At 45.6% G+C, this 19,348-nt stretch overlaps 1 protein-coding gene across 1 annotated transcript; it reads right to left on the bottom strand.

Annotated features, from left to right (window-relative positions):
- Nucleotides 1–5,077: 5,077 nt before the first annotated feature.
- GRP (gastrin releasing peptide) lies at nt 5,078–17,960 on the bottom strand (the record flags this gene model as incomplete). The annotated part of the gene is made up of 3 exons (XM_079718056.1): nt 5,078–5,131; nt 11,015–11,238; nt 17,822–17,960. The coding sequence occupies 3 exons, from the start codon at nt 17,958–17,960 to the stop codon at nt 5,078–5,080; spliced, it is 417 nt and encodes a 138-aa protein (XP_079574182.1).
- Nucleotides 17,961–19,348: the final 1,388 nt, after the last annotated feature.

Raw genomic sequence — 19,348 nt, 5'->3', positions numbered from 1 at the left:
TCTGGTTCTCTTCATTAGTGGTAGGATTAGGGCAAGCATGTGACCCAGCTGGTCACTGAGGTGTGAGGGACTTAAGGACCTCTGGGAAAGGACTTATCACTATTAATAAGGTGAAGCCTGAAAAGAAGTGGCCTTTCTTCTTCTTTTGAATTTTGTCTTGTCTGGGTGTGACAGCTGGAACTCCAGCAGCCATCTTGTGACCATGAGAGAAGTCAGCTTAAGGATAAATCTGAACCCTGGTGGCAGAGTGGGAAGACGGAAAGACCTCTATCCTTGAGGATATATTTGGGTCACTGAATTAAACTGAACTCAACAGCCTTGAATACTACCTCCCTCTGGAGTTCTGGTATATGAAATAATAAATCTATCTTTTATGCCAATTTGAGTTGAGGGCTTTCAGTTATGAACATCCAAAGGTATCCTAACTGGTACAATGGTCACTCCTGAAGGTCTACAAAATAGTCTCTTTTCCATCTAGACTCATGTGGAATCATCCATTCATCATCCCTTAATTAGTTTAATGGGTCTGATCACAGGTCAAAGAGTAGCAGAGCCATGGTTAGAACTACCATATGATCCAGCAATCCCACTTCTGGGTACCCAAAGGAAATGAAATCAGTATCTTGAAGAGATATCTGCATTCTCACGTTCATTGCAGCAGTATTCACACGGGCCTTCTGCTTTGGGAATGGCAATCGTTTATCACTGTGGGTTTCCCTTGAAGAGCTATCTCATACTCTCTGATTAAAGCAGCCTGTGGTTGAGGAAATGAATTATGTAAATCCCACATTTTACTTAGATTACTCCCTACACATCTGAGCTAGGTTAAGATGCTCTGTGGTGATCATATATCCCCAATAGGAATGGAAAGGCGGGCATTGTGGGGCTAGAAATGGTACTGCACTGCTTGAAACCTCTGCTGAGTGTGTTACTGAACCTCTGATCATAAGCAAAGACCGCTAAATTACCCAGAGCAATCCACCCTGTGACGCTTAAAAAAAATAAAAAGACTGTGTTTTTAAAAGAGCAAATTTGAAGTCAATTATTATTGCTTTATTCCCTTTTGGATTCTTCCTCTTGATTATCCCACTTCGCTGCAAGGATTCCTAAATATTGTCACCTCTTAAAAGCAATCTTCTCGGGCTTCCCTGGTGGCGCAGTGGTTGAGAGTCCGCCTGCCGATGCAGGGAACACGGGTTCGTGCCCTGGTCCGGGAAGATCCCACATGCCACGGAGCGGCTGGGGCCGTGAGCCACGGCTGCTGAGCCTGCGCGTCCGGAGCCTGTGCTCCGCAACGGGAGAGGCCACAACAGTGAGAGGCCCGCCTACCGCAAAACAAACAAAGAAAGAAAAGCAATCTTCTCTCCTTGCTGTATGCACACACCTAGGCTGTGTGCTGCAGAGAGCAGCCACCAGTCTCTTCCTTTCCCAGAATTCCAGGCTGGATGTTAACTCTTCTCTAGAATAGGAATGGTCAGAAATCAAAGAGGAAATTCTATTTTGAGCACAAGGGGCAGGGGACATCTGTAACCTGTGGCTGACCATATCTTTTAAACACCCTCTCTTCTTTTTGATAGGGTCTGTCGACTGAAAAAAAAAAAGTGCAATGTGAAAGTTGTGAGTTAAGTTTTATTTGGGGCAAAATGAGGACTATATCCTGGAAGACAGCCTCTCAGATGCTCTGAGGAACTGCTCCGAAGAGGTAAGCGGAGAGGCCGGTATATATGTGATTTTGGTGAAGAAGGCTAAGGACAATCAAGCAAACATTTTGGCAGAAGGTAGCTGCTAGTCACAGAAGGCTACTGCTGGTCACGAGGAGCAGGTGTTTCCATTAATGATTTTAGTGCTTTTATAGATATGAGGAAATGCAAGAGTTGGGCTCATAAAAATCTTTTCCGGAAAATATCTATCTAAAAACCTGTTCTTCCAGTTTTTCCCAGAGCACAGAGTGCCTCATTCCTGAGCTCCTTTCAGGGTGTGTTGAAGGTCAGCGACTACAGTGGCTAGTGACCTAATCCTTGTAGAAGCAGATGGCAAGTGCCAATTTTTAGTTGTCTGGTCTCACAATTTTCGTCTCGTGTTCACAAAGTGGAACCCTAAAAACTACATTTCCCAGCTTCCCTCACTGCTAGATACCGGCTAGCTTCCACCAATCAGACGCAGACATTCAAAACTCTGATTGGGAAGTAAGCCAAGGGCGGAAGAGAGTTTGGGGGGCATAATGCCAGGGGCACAGGTAGTGGCAGAGGCAATGGAAGAGAGTGCTGACTCCGGCAGTTCTGTAGAATGCTGTAGGGGTAGCAGAGCACATGGCAGCCATCTCGTCAACCTATCGGAGACCTGGCTTTTTTGGAGTTTTCCTTTTCTACTTAAACAACTCAAGGTGGATGCTATTATCTGCAGCTGAAAATTCCCTGACCCAATAAGCCCACACAGGTAGGTGAGGGGGCTTACACTTGCAAACAAGTGTTCAGGAAAGCTTTCCGTGTAGGGAAAGCTATACCTCTTTTTTTTTTTTTTTTTTTTTGTGGTACGCGGGCCTCTCAGTGTTGCGGCCTCTCCCGTTGTGGAGCACAGGCTCCGGACGCGCAGGCTCAGCGGCCATGGCTCACGGGCCCAGCCGCTCCGCGCCATGTGGGATCTTCCCGGACCGGGGCACGAACCCGTATGCCCTGCATTGGCAGGCGGACTCTCAACCACTGCGCCACCAGGGAAGCCCGGAAAGCTGTATCTCTTAAGTAAAGGGATTCTAATCGTTTTTCTTTCTTTCTTTCTTTCTTTCTTTCCTTTTTTTTTGGAGGGGGAGGCAGGTGAAGTTGATTTACAATGTTGTTTGGTTTCAGGTGTACAGCAAAGTGATTCAGCTATACGTATACATATATCTATTCTTTTTCAGGTTCCTTTCCCATATAGGTTATTGCAGAGTATTGCTATACAGTAGGTCCTTGTTGATTATCTATTTTATATAGAGTAGTATGTATATATTAATCCCAAACTCCTATTTATCCCTCCCCCTCACCTTTCCCCTTTGGTAACCATAAGTTTGTTTTCTATGCCTGTGAGTCTGTTTCTGTTTTGTAAATAAGTTCATTTGTATCTTTTTTTTTTTTCGGCCATGCCACACGGCTTGCAGGATCTTAGTTCTTTGACCAGGGATCGAACCCAGGCCCCCCACAGTGCAAGCGCAGGGTCCTAACCACTGGACCACCAGGGAATTCCCCATTTGTATCATTTTTTTTTTTAAAGATTTCACATATAAGTGGTATCATATGGTATTTGTCTTTCTTTTTCTGACTTACTTCACTTAGTATGATAATCTCCAGGTCCATCCATGTTGCTGCAAATGGCATTATTTCATTCTCTTTTATGGCTGAGTAATATTCCAATGTATATATGTACCACATCTTCTTTATCCATTCAAGGACAGATAAATGGATAAAGGGATTCTAGTCTTGACCAGGACTTGGTACTTAGGCGCCTGCAAGGGTCAAGGGATTCAAGTGAGCAGTTCTTGTGTCTTGATCAGGGCACATGAGGGAAAAATGATTGCAATTGAAACACAGGATCACATCTACTCTCATGAAACAACCAAACAAGTGACTGTCTAGATGGGGTTATTCCAGAAGCATTGTCTTCCTCTCCCTACCTGAAATGCCACCCTTGGAGAAATGTCCCCTGGGTCTGGAAGGTTGTTTTCATCTTTAGGAGGGTCCTACTGGAGGGTGAATCCTGGTGATAGGGCTTCCCCTTCATCATCAGCTGCATGGCAGGCTTCAGTGCACTCAGCTCAGGATCGAGTTCTTGGGAAGGAGGCCCAGGGCATCCCAAGAAGAGGAAGGCAGCAGGACACTGAAAACACACCTCACATATTTTCCCTGGTCTGGCTCTGGATAAGTTGGGAATCAACGTGATTTTAAAAGAAATTAGAACACATCACATCTTATGTGGTTCTTTGATAATCAGAACAAAGGCAAGATAAATCTCTTCACCATTTCATATGTGATTTCCCCAAATGAAGGAAATCCAAACATATGGCAAAGAAGCTTTAAAATCTGTTAATGTGTGAATGTCATGGTAAAAATGGAACTGGGGAGTGTTGTGAACCGCCAGGCCATGTTCTCTGAGAATGGAAGGGAATCTCTGGAACTGATCTTCTCCCTTTGCTGTGGAGCTGACTAAATCTGGCCCTGGGGATTACTTCTCTCTGGCTGGCAATGGAATTTTGAAGAAACAGTGCTACTTGCTAGGCTTAAATATACTGAAAGAGGGGCTTAAAATGAGGTAATAGAAAAACTGTCAAATGCTACAGAAAATCTGGTGACTTTAGGTGTTTGAATCCCAGTTCCATCTGCTGTGTGACCTTGGGCAAGTCAGCTGACCTAACTCTATTTATTAGCTATTAAGTGAGAAGGATCATTTTCAGCTTATGAAACTATTCTGAGGAGAATATCAGTAACATCAGCAAAATACCTAGTCATGGTAAGGGCTGAAGAGATGGGAATTATTATGTGATGACGAAGGCCAGCCTCTATGTTCAACCTAGCCCATCCGACTGCGTGACGATAAAGCAAGTCTGAGCTTCTAGTAAGTGGCATCTATAAAGGCTCTAAGTCACTACAAGGAATCAGTAAGTGGCTTTCAGAGAGCAAAGCTAAAAATTCAGCCTGCTTTCATCAATGAGCACACAAGTTCACTGTCAACCTGTTTGTTAATCTCAGTATTAATCACTGTCCTCTCATTTGGAATTGAAATAAGAAAACTACCTACCTTTCGGACAATATGTTTAAGCTTTTATTGTGAATGGTAACAAGGACTGGAATCTAATAGACAAATAGCCTAGACGTAAAGAACATTAATTGGAACACTCTTTATGGACAATTATTCACAGCAAACAAGTTCAAACCAGAAGATGCTGCTTGAAAATCATGACTTTAGTCAAAGTTGAAAGATACAAGAATAGTTAAGTATTTTGCTTAAAGGAAACTTGATGACCCAGTAGAACTGATGCCCATAGAACGCAGTCTCTTGAGGGTTTTCTTTTGCTTCTTTGAGGGAGGCCACCATTGTCAGTATCAGTTCAGCTGGGGGTTCCTTCCTTCACGCTGAGAACCTGGAGTAGAGAGTCCACCAACTTAAAAAATATTAGAGTTAAGCGAACGTAGTTAGTGATGCCAAAGTCTAATGCTAAAAGTAAATCCATCCCAATAAACCATCAGTATCACTTGGGAGACTGGTAGAAAGGTAGATTCCTAGGTCTACCCCAGACCTACAGAACTGGAAACTCTGGGGATGGGACCCAGCCATCTGTGCGCTCACAAATCCTCCAGATGACTCTGAGCACGTTAATGCTTGAGAACAACAGCTGTCCTGCGAGAGAAATTAACTTCCTCCTTTTGGGGAGCCACTATATTTTTGGGTCTTTTTGTTATATTAGCTTAACTTGTGTTTTGATATGACTACATATGTGTATATATATATATTTTTAAGGAAAACTTTATTTTTTAAATTTCTTTTATTGAAGCATAGTTGATTTACAATGTTGTGTTAATTTCTGCTGTACAGCAAAGTGATTCAGTTATACATGTACATACATTCTTTTTCATGTTCTTTTCCTCTATAGTTTATCACAGGTTATTGAATATAGTTCCCTGTGCTGTACAGTAGGACCTGTTCTATGTATCATAGTTTGCATCTGCGAATCCCAAACTCCCACTCCATCCCTCCCCCACCCCCTCCCCATCTTGGCAACCACAAGTCTGTTCTCTATGTCTGTGAGTCTGTTTCTGTTTCGTAAGTTCATTTACACAGGTATAGTTTGACCAAAGTTGGAAATTAAATGTATTATCCCCAGGAATTTGTTGCTAAAGGAGCAGCTGTGTAGGGAGACTGCTAAGGAATGTGGGATCTTAATTGTTTCTTTGCTTCTTTGGCAATGCCTCGTTCCACAAATCAAAGCTAGTTTATGAATTACACAATTCAACATTACAAACCCATGACTGTAAATGGTAGTCGTGTGGGCAACTTGGGAAGAGGAGCTAATCTGGGTTTCTGCCAGTTCTAAATGTATTGTGGTTGGCTTGTGTGGCTTCTGTTCAAATTAACTAAGACTGAAGGAAGAATGAGTCGCTCTACTTTTATTTATTTTTATTTTTATTTTTTATTTATTTTGCGGTCCGCGGGCCTCTCACTGCTGTGGCCTCTCCCGTTGCGGAGCACAGGCTCCGGACGCGCAGGCTCAGCGGCCATGGCTCTCGGGCCCAGCCGCTCCGCGGCACGTGGGATCCTCCCAGACTGGGGCACGAACCCGTGTCCCCTGCATCGGCAGGCGGACTCTCAACCACTGCGCCACCAGGGAAGCCCCAGCTCTACTTTTAAAACACTTCTTTGTTCCCATATAGCACCCTTTACCCTCTGAGATGAGAAAACACTTTTCATCCAGAGGAGAGCTTATTACACTTTCCAAGATTCTCTGGCAATTCAGGTTCCCCAACATCCAGACCAGCCATTTGTTTCTAATAAAGGAATTACTGAGATTCTCAGATCAGTTATTATCTGCTCTGTGGCGCCATTGTTTGGACCAGGTGATAATGAAGCCAGGGCCTGGGGTTCAATTCCCACACAGACCAATTAGCTTCATTTTTCTCCAGGAGCCCAGGCTGCACTATTAAGGGTCACCAGGCTGCCTGCAGATGCTGCCATACGTCTCACAATATGAGCCACTAGTCACAAAAGGGGCCAGCTGAGGATACAGGACAAGATGCATGCAAGTCCCCTGCATTGGCTCAAAGTATTGAATCTGTGAGTTTGACTCAAGAGAATGGAAGTAAAGTGACAAGGAAAAGACAAACCCTGTAACCTAGGAAGATCAAGGACTTGGAGGCAGGAGAGGGGTCCATGGTTAGGGGTGGGCCAGAGCTGTTTTATGTATTTATTTATTTTGATAGCAGGTTTTTAATCAATTTTATTTTATTTTTTTAACATCTTTATTGGAGTATAATTGCTTTACAATGGTGTCTTAGTTTCTGCTGTATAACAAAGTGAATCAGCTATACATATACATATATCCCCTTATCTCCCGCCTCTTGCGTCTCCCTCCCACCCTCCCTATCCCACCCCTCTAGGTGGTCACAAAGCACCGAGCTGATTTCCACGTGCTATGCAGCTGCTTCCCACTAGCTATCTATTTTACGTTTGGTAGTGTATATATGTCCATGCCACTCTCTCACTTCGTCCCAGCTTACACTTCTCACTCCCTGTATCCTCAAGTCCATTCTCTAGTAGGTCTGCGTCTTTATTCCTGTTCTTCCCCTAGGTTCATCAGAGCCGTTTTTTGTTTTGTTTTGTTTTGTTTTGTTTTTTATATTCCATATATATGTGTTGGCATACGGTATTTGTTTTTCTCTTTCTGACTTACTTCACTCTGTATGACAGACTCTAGGTCCATCCACCTCACTACAAATAACTCAATTTCATTTCTTTTTATGGCTGAGTAATATTCCATTGTATATATATGTGCCACATCTTCTTTATCCATTCATCCGATGATGGACACTTAGGTTGTTTCCATCTCCGGGCTATTGTAAATAGGGCTGCTATGAACATTTTGGTACATGACTCTTCTTGAATTATGGTTTTCTCAGGGTATATGCCCAGTAGTGGGATTGCTGGGTCATATGGTAGTTCTATTTTTAGTTTTTTAAGGAATCTCCATACTGTTCTCCATAGTGGCTGTATCAATTTATGTTCCCACCGACAGTGCAAGAGGGTTCCCTTTTCTCCACACCCTCTCCAGCATTTGTTGTGTGTAGATTGTTTGAAGCTGGCCATTGTGACTGGGAGGCACTGTTTCTGAGGTGGGAGCCAGCGGAGTGAAGCTGGCCCCCACCTTTATAGAAACAGGGTAATCAGAAGCTTTTTAGTTACTCTTGACCGTATGTTGCTTTCCCTATATTTGGAGCTTCCGTTGGAGCATTTCACATATTAATAAATAGAACCTTTCTATCCTCTGTGCTGATCTGATGGGACAGTGGGATCTCTCCCTTAAAAGTGAGAGCAAATTTGTATATTTACTTCCTTTCCGTAAAACCCCCAGCAATGCATTCCCCAGTTCCCTTTCCTTATGCTCACCAAATAAGAGAAAAAATCCTAGGCTTCAAAAAACAATGAACTGGGTCCCAAGTACAAAAGGAACCCAAAGGCTAACCTCAACCTTCATTGAAACTCAGGACAATCCACAGCCGCATCCAGGATTATGGATTAGGACCTGGAGCTGAGCTGAACACTGTTTCACGTTATAGAAACCATAGGGTAAACGTTCCATTAACTCTTGTGAGAAGGGTAAAGTTAAAAGATTTAGGTTCACCTTGAAAATTGTTGGCCATAATTGTTGCTAAAAACTTCCTGTTTGCCGTGACGTAGTAGTCTAGATTCAGTGCGCATTTACATGAATCTTTTCTGAATCAAGTAAATATCTTTGTTATCAAAATGTAGGAAGATGCTCAGTTTCTAACTATGGCTCTGGGAGATTTGGCCACAGGACTTGATATTTTGTTACTAAAATGGAAGAGGGGAATATATGTGGATAGTTTTTAAGTTTAAGAAAAGTCCTCAGCCTCTGAAAATCCCTGCTGCTAGTTCTGATAATGTTCAGCTAAATTATTAAACTTCTTTCTAACACTGAGAGATATAAGGATTTCTAACAGAATGATTCTCCTGGTACTTCCTCCTTGTGAATAAGATAATTGTAGGATGTTTTCAGTTTTCATCTCAACATACTTTCATTGAGGTGGAATTTCCAAAGCAAGAGAAGTGATAAACTGTTTTGGTTTCTGCAAAGACTAAACTAAGTGTTCAAATTGTTTTTCATATTGCTGGGAAATACATCCAAAAGAATGGTACCAATGTGTGCCGTAGCTAGTTATTCAATCTGAGGTGGAATTAAATGAGATGGGCTTTCTGAGCTTGTAAAAAGAGGAACAAAGCATAAAGAGATATAATAGAAAAGCAAGGCCTGATTAGAAAAAGATGACTTTTCCAGCTCACACTGTATACTGATAAATATTGTCCCCTCAAAGCAGTCACTTTCTGTGACTGCCCACCCAATCCATCCTATAGAACTGCTGCTCGGAGACCTTTTTGGAGCTATTCTTTTGCCATTGCCTTCCAAGTTTACAGAATGTCCTTCTGAAGACGGCAGAAAATTTTTGATCCTTGAGGAAGGCGTTGCATTTTTCAAAACATTCCAAAGTTATGCAGAGCTAAGTTTGGGGGAATAAAGCAATTCAAAGTGGGTATTGTTTGGGTCAAAATGAAGCACTGTAGACTAATAACATGATAGGGCGTTGGGGACTATTTTACGAATGAGCTGTGAGGGTAAGTCCATTTCAGTGTTTGTCAAGTTAGTTTAGAGGGTTTTGTGGTGGTGATCATTATTACTCTTCAGACCAAGGAGTAGGCACTGCTGTTGGACGTCCACCCACAGGAAGTCCAGCAAAGCACTTGGCCAAGAATAGGCCAGGCCAGCCGGGGCCCAAGAAGTCAATCACAAATTCTGAGAGCCTGTAGAACCATGTGATCTATTCACAGACAAGGGTGTGGACAAGAGAATCAGTCATTCAGGGCTCTGTACAAAGTTGGTACTTATTTCTGTATTGCTTGATTTAATCCTGATTTTCTTTCTGAATTAAGGCTACCAGAGGCTTTCTCGCTAGGTGCTTAATGCAACAAAGGAACTTTCTTTGCTCTGCATTTAGCACAGAGAATCCACAGTAGACCAAAGAGTGGTGACACATAAAGCCTCCCTCAGGCGAAACCATCCGAGGCTTGGCCACGCCAGCCCTGAGCCTCTGTTAAGGGGTCATCAATCAGAGTTACCCACCATGAAAGAGGGACGTGGTGAACTCCCCAAGGTCTGTGAGTGAAATACAATATTATTTATTGCCAGAAACATCGAGAGGGAAAGCTGCTACTGCATCCTGCATCCTTCATATTTAAGGACTATTCCCAGAAGATGCCTCACATGACAGTGGACTGTCCAAGGCAGACAGCACGGGCTTTTCCCTTGAAAAGCTACACGACTGGTCTCAGTTTCCTCACCTCTAGAATGGAGAGAATAATAGAATCATCCTGAATCTTTCTCCTAAGACTGCTGTGAGCATTACCTGAGGAAATGGATGAAGGTAAGGTGTTTCACCCAGTACTTGGATTATAAAAAATACTCACTAAAACTAGCAGTTGTTATTATTAGGAGTATTGTAATGATTATTTTTGCCTTTTATCATAAATTTCATGGAAACGTCTTAAAAGTTAATGAGAATCATTTTCAGTTGCCTTGCTTTCTTCCTATAAATTTTATTCTCTTTTATCTCATTTACTGTCTTTGTATCTAAACAATGCCAATTTGTTATAATTCTTTTCCCCTATCCTCTATAAAATCATATACTGAATAGATCAGTTGACCTGAGATATTTTCACCAAGTTTTGAAATATTAGGATGAGACCCAAACTAGGTAATCTTGGAACAAATATGAAGGAGTACTATTTTGCATCAAAAGTAGCAAACAAGAATGCTTTCTTCCAAAAGCATCTGTGAATAGGCCCTTCCACTAGTGTTCATCAAAAATAAACCTATCTATAGAGCCACAGGGATCAACTCAAATAATCTATGGCCTCACTATCAAAATATTTTGGAAGGGTCTGGTAGGCTAAAAAATCCTATCAGTGCACAATTGCTAACAAAACTCCTAAATTGGAGTTTGATGTGTTAAGAGGAAAAATAATTTATGATGTTGAAAAGAAAAGCTAGCATGGAGATTGGCCACTCATTTTCTGAGTGTGTACTGATGTCAGCCCGATGTCGTTGCTGTGAAGTCTTACCTCTGAACAGTCTTATTCTTCCCTCCTCAAACCTCCCCTCCTTCCAACTCTCCCCAAACACCTCCGACCTCCCCGATCCCTCCTCACCCCACTCCCACTTCCCCAGTATGTTCCTTATACCTTTGAGTCTTGATCCCGCGTCTTTAAAGTTGCTGCTGTCCTCTGAATCCCAAGTAGACTGGCGAATGCCCAGGGGCTCCCGTCGAGGTGGCTGATGGCTTCTGGTCCCCTTTGCTTCTAGGAGGCTTAGCAAATTCCTTGTAGCTTCCTCCCACCGAATGTACCCCCTCAGCTGCTCCTCCAGGCTCCCTCCCTCGTAAACATACGGGGACTCTCCTGTGCTCTTTTTTCCCATTAAGTGTCCTGTTCAAAAACAAAAACAATGTATAGCCAGTATTTTATAATAACTGTACATGGAGTATAACTTTTAAAAATTATGAATCACTGTGTTGCACACCTGTAACTTATATAATTTTGTATGTCAGTTATACTTCAATTTAAAAAATAATTCAATGCCACATTCATAAGAAGTAAAATAAGCATATACTCTGGTTCAGAACAACCCCAACAAAAACAGAATGCCACAAATTTAACCCAGGGGAATGAATGAACAAGAAATGAAAAAGGGCACCAATTGTGTTTGTGCTGCTTTCTCCTAAATGCGGGATGAATAGCATTTTATTGATATTATTAGGAGATAGTTCATAAACGACTGACAGATTTTGATCCCTGCTCAAAACGCCTAATAAATGGACAGAATTCAGAACTGCAACTCAGAAGCCCTGGATCTGCTCCCAGCCCCTCTGCTAACGAGCCAGGTGACCTCTCTCAAGTCATTTAGCATCCCCAACCTTCATTTTTTTTTTTTTTTTTTTTTTTTTTTTTTGCAGTACGCGGGCCTCTCACTGTTGTGGCCTCTCCCGTTGCGGAGCACAGGCTCCGGACGCGCAGGCTCAGCGGCCATGGCTCACGGGCCTAGCCGCTCCGCGGCATGTGGGATTTTCCCGGACCGGGGCACGAACCCGTGTTCCCTGCATTGGCAGGCGGACCCCCAACCACTGTGCCACGAGGGAAGCCCCCGAAACTTCAATTTTATCAACAATAAAATGAACATGTTGGACCAGATGACATCGAAAGAACCTTCCATATCTAAAATTCTATCACCATTTCCGTGTGCACCGAATTCTATTCCCAGCTGAATGATGGCATTCGAACATCTACCCCAGTCAATCTTGAATTGTTCCTGAAAAGTCTCCATGCTTTTCTTTGTGTGATTAAAAAGGTGTTGCTCCGACTTCCCTGGTAGAGCAGTGGTTAAGAATCCGCCTGCCAATGCAGGGAACACAGGTTCGAGCCCTGGTCCAGGAAGATCCCACATGCGGAGCAACTAAGCCTGTGCACCACAACTGCTCTAGAGCCCACGAGCCACAACTACTGAGCCCACATGCCACAACTACTGAAGCCTGAGCACCTAGAGCCCGTGCTCCGCAGCAAGAGAAGGCACCACAGTGAGAAGCCTGCGCATCACAACAAAGAGTAGCCTCCTGCTCGCGGCAGCTAGAGAAAGCCCGCGTGCAGCAACAAAGACCCAACGCAGCCATAAATAAATAAATAAATAAATTTTTTAAATTAATTAATTAAAAGGTGTTGCTTTCCTCTTATCTGTAATACAAACGTAGCAAAGGAATTTTTCATTTAAACTTTCTTAGAATTTTAGCTGAGACTGAACCTAGAAATTGCACCTAGAAATTACACTTAGAAATTACAGTTTGTAATGAAACACAGGTTGAAGACTAGTTTTGGCCAACACTTTTCAGCCATATAAATGCAGAATTTTCTCTTGGAGGTCTAAAATGGTCACCAAAGTTTATCATTAGCTCCAGAGATGAGCATTTGCCATATAAACAAATAAAAGTTGCTGTGCAGGAGGCCAAACCACTAAAAACATGGAAATTCATGTACGCAAATAGGGATAGCCTTAGGGTCAGAAGGGTATGGAATTTAAGGTCTGTATTCTTTACATTTTAGCCCATTGCTTGAATATACTCACATTATCTTATTTACTTTCTTCAGTTGATTTTCTCCATTTCTCTGTAATTGGGTTTTATAGCACTTTCAAATTTCTAACACTAATAAAACTATGGTGCTTTGGATTTAAAGCTCACAAGGAAAGAGCTCTCTGTGGCTCCAGTGTTGACTGGCATTAGAAGTATGTAAGGCAAGCATCATGAAAATAGTATGTGGCAGACCTCAGTCACTGCAAATGGTAGGAAGCCCCTTCCCAGCTGCTCTGTCCACCAAGAGAGAAGCCCTCACGGTAACTTTACTGCTTGTGTGTGCATTTACAGTTCACAGGATGTTTAAATGCAGAGTATTTCATTTGATCCACACTGTAATAAATTTGATGAAAATGAGACTTGCCAAAAGTCCCATACATGCGAGTAAAGATTCTGGGATTGGGCTTCCCTGGTGGCGCAGTGGTTGAGAATCTGCCTGCTAATGCAGGGGACACGGGTTCGAGCCCTGGTCTGGGAGGATCCCACATGCCGCGGAGCAACTAGGCCCGTGAGCCACAAGTACTGAGCCTGCGCATCTGGAGCCTGTGCTCCGCAACAAGAGAGGCCGCGATAGTGAGAGGCCCGCGTACCGCGATGAAGAGTGGCCCCCGCTTGCCACAACTAGAGAAAGCCCTCGCACAGAAACGAAAACCCAACACAGCAAAAATAAATTAATTAATTATAAACTCCTACCCCCAACATCTAAATAAATAAATAAATAAGCTGAATGTTTAAAAAAAAAAAAGATTCTGGGATTAAAATCAGCTCACAGGGCCTCCCTGGTGGCGCAGTGGTTGAGAGTCCGCCTGCCGATGCAGGGGATACGGGTTCGTGCCCCGGTCTGGGAGGATCCCATATGCCGCGGAGTGGCTGGGCCCGTGAGCCATGGCTGCTGAGCCTGCGCATCCGGAGCCTGTGCTCCGCAACGGGAGAGGCCACAACAGTGAGAGGCCCGCGTACCACCAAAAAAAAAAAAAAAAAATCAGCTCACAGTCCAGACTCTACGATATTATACTGCTTTGAAGTGTCTTTGAACTTCCTAAGGATATAAGGCAGTTAGAAATCATTCTGGGGTCTGGAAATAAGGATAAGGTCTGCCAAAGGCTTTCTAATATTATCAAAAGGAATGGAGGGCTTCCCTGGTGGCACAGTGGTTGAGAGTCCGCCTGCCGATGCAGGGGACACGGGTTCGTGCCCCGGTCCGGGAAGATCCCACATGCCGCGGAGCGGCTGGGCCCGTGAGCCATGGCCGCTGAGCCTGCGCGTCCAGCGCCTGTGCTCCACAACGGGAGAGGCCCGTGTACCGCAAAAAAAAAAAAAAAAAAAAGGAATGGAGATCATATATCACTCGGTCATGACTCAGTTATGCGACTCAGAAAAATTAATTCTGTGTGTATTGGGGAGCCTGAAATGAGGTTTTCCTGCATTGCAGTTTGAGCTTTGCCCAGTCACTCAGGACCTGACACTGCACACAATTTTAAGACTCTGTTAAGGACACTGTCCCAACTGAAGCATTGGAATCTTGAAAAACTGGCTCCTCACTTACCTGCTTGGTGAACTTGGTGCCCAGATAGCTACTAAATAACTTTGCGTTTAGCCATCACAATGGTTATGTTCCACAACTTCCCAGGAAGTAGCAAATCATTTGGCTTTAGAAATATGGAGGAAATTGAATCATGATAATGGGAAAGTGGGATTCGAACCTGATGCCCCCAGTAATAAACTCAGTTGCTCTTGTCCTCGGTCATGGCCTACCATCTGGTTAGGATGCTGGAAATGAGAAAGGCGTTGTTGGCAATGAAGCAGAGGGATGATGGAGATGTTTTTACAGATAACTTCATTTTTGTCATGCTTGAAGGATTCTGTGACTTTTCTACAATGGAAGGCTAAAATGGGCCTCCATTCTGTGGGTAACTTAACATAGATCTTTGGGACCTTGTACTGAATTTCAGTATTTGCATATTTGGTGGATGGGTGTTCAGACTCCCTCCCCTAGACCACAGATGTTTTTCTTTTTTGTAAGGAAAGTGCGCCATCTAGAACATCCCAGGGAAGCACACGTTCCCTGGGTCCTAAGAAGTAGCTAGCTACCGTCAACCAAATAATCGTCTCCATGGCAACGTGGACGATATGCCCACTTCCATCTCTTCTCCCATCATCATTTGTTATGTATCCATATAATAATAATGGAGATCAAAAGATAGGCACTTGAAAAAATAAAACCTTGCCAGGGGTGGGGGGGAAGCTTTTGTCCTTCTTAATCACTTAAAAATACCACTAAAATGGCAGGTTTGCAACAGAAAAGAACTTTCTTGTGCTCCATACTTGAAGAATATCCTAACTTCAGAAAATATCCATTAAGACAGAAAGTGTTGAGTGTTAAGAGCTAGTTTTTCTGGAGTGATACTTCAGCTGTATTTCACAGTAGCTCAGGTAGCACAATCATGTAAAGCAATTCTGCAGCTGAACACTGGTGCTCAGCATTCAACCCTCCATGGCACGCTCCACATCAGAGTTAGAACCACAACCAGAAACATTTCATGGGTGCACAGGGGATAGTTACCAGTGTTAGCGTTGACCTATATTTTCATCGCACACAAAACATTATCATGAACATCGAGACAGAGAAGAATTGGTTACGTTTTCAGTCTGTTAACTTGTTTTTCCATGGCCACATCACGTTTCTCTCAGCTGGAAGAAGCAAGTCACTTAACAAACCTGCAAATTTGTGCTGACAGCTTCTTCACGGACAGTAATATGTAGCTTTCATTTGCATTAATTAAAACTAACCTCCATGTCTTCAGTGATTGAGGAGGACAGGCACTTACTTAGAGCAGAAAGCTCAATTTAAAATCTAACATGGATTCACGCTTGTGAATGCTCACATTCCAACAGAGGACCCGTCCACCCAAAGCGAACTTTTGCGCAACTGCAACGTCATTTTAAATCTAAATGCGATTTTCTATGTCACCTGCCTCTTTCCCTTGTTCTTCATCAACTCTGCACAGTTAGTCAAGGGAGAAAAAGGAAAAGGAGTGTGTTCGAGAACAAATAAGAGAATAAGACAATTTGGGGGTGTCACTGGTCAGTACACTTTGGGGCTGGGAACGCCCAAGTACCACCATGAAGGGTGATTAAATGGCCGACACCCAAAAGACCTGGGGACTGATGTGCTCTGGAATCACAGCAATCAGCATTGGCTTGCATCAGAAATACCATGATTATAGCTTCCCAGCTAACTCTCTTGTCCTGCGTTTAGCCTGCAAGGGTTACCTTAACAATAAGTCTTTTTAGTACAAAAACATGGATGAGCAAAAGGAGGCTGGAAATCTGGAAGTTTCATTCCACCTTCCCAGCCCACTGGCTGCTGGCCGCACTGGACAATGACCACTTGATCTAAACTCCCAGGAGCCCTTTTTAAGTATCGATTCTAGGTTTGGCTTCTTTAACATCTTCTAAGTATCCTTCTCTCTGGAAGTGCAAGCGTTTTCACCCATCCCAACCCTTGCTCTCTATACCAGGCTCCTGGGTTCCGGGTGTCCCTCAAAGATGACAAATACTTTCATCCCTGGGGTTGCCAAGACTTGACAAATGATTCTTTCAGTAATAATGAAAACTACTCTATTGCACCCCAGAGCGCTCCGTTTCTCTGAGGGAAATCTACACAATGCACAGGAGCTGAGGACGCGCAGTTCTAGCTTCACCCCATCTTCTAAATTCATCCTAGTCTTCACCCCGAAAGTCTGTAAATCCTCTGAGTTGAATTAGCAAGTACCTTTCCAACACACCCTCCCCTACTTCTAAGTAGATGACTAAGGAAATAGTGAAACACACACACACACACACACACACACACACACACACACCGCCTTAAATCTCTCTAGGGACCGACCAGCTTCCCGGGAAATGCTAGGGCTGTTGTAAATGGCTGTGTGGGGAGCTGTCTGAGGAAGTCGAACGCTTGGCATCATTTGCCAGAGGCTCTGCTCGGCGCGGCCGAGAGCCCCGGGGTGACGCTGGAGCAGCGAGAAGCAGCGGGGCCGCTACCTGCCTCCCAGCTGCGGGGAAGCAGCGGGTGCGCGCTCCGCGGCCCGAGACCCGGTCCAACCCGCTGCGGTTCCGGGGGCCGGGACGAGCGAACCTCCAAGCCCGTGCCTGGAAAGCAGGACTTGTAGGCAGGGGACAGAGGGAAGGAGCTAGGGGAGAGGGTGAGGTCTCGGGTCAAGAGAGGCGGAGAAAAGTGAGGACTTCGGGGACAGAGACCCGGGATCAGCGTGGAGGTCAGGTGTGACTCCCGGAGCACCGAGCCTGCCGGATGGAAGGAGGGAGGGTTGGGCCAAAGGGCAGGGAAAAGAAAATCTGCAAGGCAAAGAAGGACTGAGGAAATTCAGGCGAGCCCCACACAGAGGTGGGATTCAGGCAATGCTTGCCGAACAGATTTGAAACCCAGGGTGGGCGCTGCGCCCCATGTCCCACACCTGTGGCTTTGCCGGGACCAGGGCTCCGAGACGCGCTCGGGGACCCAGCTCCCCAAAATTGTTCAGGGAGAGAACCGTGCCAGACAGGGTTGTGATTAGACGGATAAAAGGAGGTGCTGGGAGCTGCGGAGGGAGGGTGGTCTCCGCGTACGGCTGGGATTTTGGAGAGCTGCGTGCTGGCTCGGGTGTCCTGCGGGGGAGGGAAGAGAGCGGGAAAGGACCGAGGGACCGACGGCTTCCCGGGATACTGAAGGGCAGGATGGAGTTTTGGGAGAACGGGGTTGGCATCGGAGTGGAAAGGTCGGAGCAAACCCAGCCCCCAACGCAGAGCCGCGGAAAAGCTGAGAGATGGGGAGACTGGCCCCCTCGGCTGGCCGGTCCCGCCAGGACTAGAGCGCGCCGGACACTCACCCACCGCCCAGTGGTTGCCGTGCGGGTACATCTTGGCCATCACGGTCCCTCTGCCCGCCGACACCGGGGCGGCCGGCCCCCGGGGCGCCTGGCAGAGGACCAGAGCCAGCAGGACGAGCGGGAAGTCGCGGCGGCGCATGGTCCCGGCGGGAAGCCCTCGGAGCGCCGCGGCGAGGCTGGGCGGCGGGTGCGCTTTCACCGCAGAGGAGAGACGGGAGCAGCGGGACCTCAGAGGAGCGCCGCCGCCGCCGCCGCCGCCACGCCGCTGCTGCAGCCTCCACGACGCCCGGACTTTATATGCAAGCCCGGGCGGGGGCGCAGGGGGGTCCTCCACCGCCGACCCCAGCGCTCTGACGTCTCCCCGGAGCGAGCCGGAGCGCTGGGACAACGGTGTCCGAAAATCATCCATCTTCCTGCCGCGTGATGCAAAGGCTGAGCGTACACTGTCCCCTGTCTCTCTCCCTGTAGCCCCGTCCGCCTTCCCTGGCCTGGGTTACTTCTTCCCATCCTCGACGCCTTCGCTGCAGCACAATTTAGGGAACTCCTCCCTCCCCAGCCTCACCGGGGCGCCCCCCGCGTTAGCTGCCTTCGGATCCTTTTAGGCTGGGCTTTGCTGGAGGGGACCTGAGCCCGGAATGCAAAGGACCTCTGACTCTCAGACTTTCCCCCTTTGTGGACCACCTCCCTCCTCGCGGTCCCTGCCCATGAACCTCGCGACCTTTGACCTTTACTCCCTCCCACAGAGCGCCGCCGCTTCACCGCCGCAAGACCCTCACCCCACCTGGGGTTTCGGAGGCGTCCCTGCCCGCTTGTAGGGTGCGATGGAGGCTGGAGAGACATGTAACGTGATGGGAGTTACAATACTAACAATAGTTTTACTATACTCCTGGTTCCTTGCACCAGCATACGGCATCCACATAATAGATGAAGCTTCGGCGATTTCCCTCGGCCGCCTCTACCAGAAAGCTCAAACTGTCCCTAAGCTGCCATTGACACACTTCTCTAGAGCCGCCCAACCTTCCCCTTATCCTTCTGTTCTCAGATATGAGGAATGGTCACCGGCCCAACTTCCGAGGCTCTCTCAATGCCATGGATACAAAGGGGGTGGGCACCATAGCAATGCAACAGTGAATAGAAGCTGGTAGGATGCTGTTGCCCACGATTCGGCTGTCAGAGCCGGGGGTGTGTTGGTGTGTTCCTGCATGCCTATTCCTCACCGAGTGCTGGTGAATTGTCTCGCTGGTTGGTTCCTGCTGGTGTTCCATGTCAATACTGGGCGTTGACACCAATTAGGTTGAAATCATACATCTTTCGGGATATCTGGTGATTCAGTACATCTGTGCCATTCTTAGAGGCTATGTGCATATTGCATGACTGAGTATTCTTGGGCTTGGAAGAGTAGTTCCATGCATGCGTCTGGCTAGAAGGTTAAATGCTAATTTCAAGATCACTATTATTAGCCAAGCAATAGAGTGATACTACCCCGAGGGAATACCCCAAGTGAAAATCAAGGGGGAAAAAAGTTTA

The sequence above is a fragment of the Hyperoodon ampullatus genome, assembly GCF_949752795.1.
Source record: "Hyperoodon ampullatus genome assembly, chromosome: 13".
Taxonomy (NCBI): domain Eukaryota; kingdom Metazoa; phylum Chordata; class Mammalia; order Artiodactyla; family Ziphiidae; genus Hyperoodon; species Hyperoodon ampullatus.
This window is presented reverse-complemented; position numbering and strand designations above follow the sequence as displayed.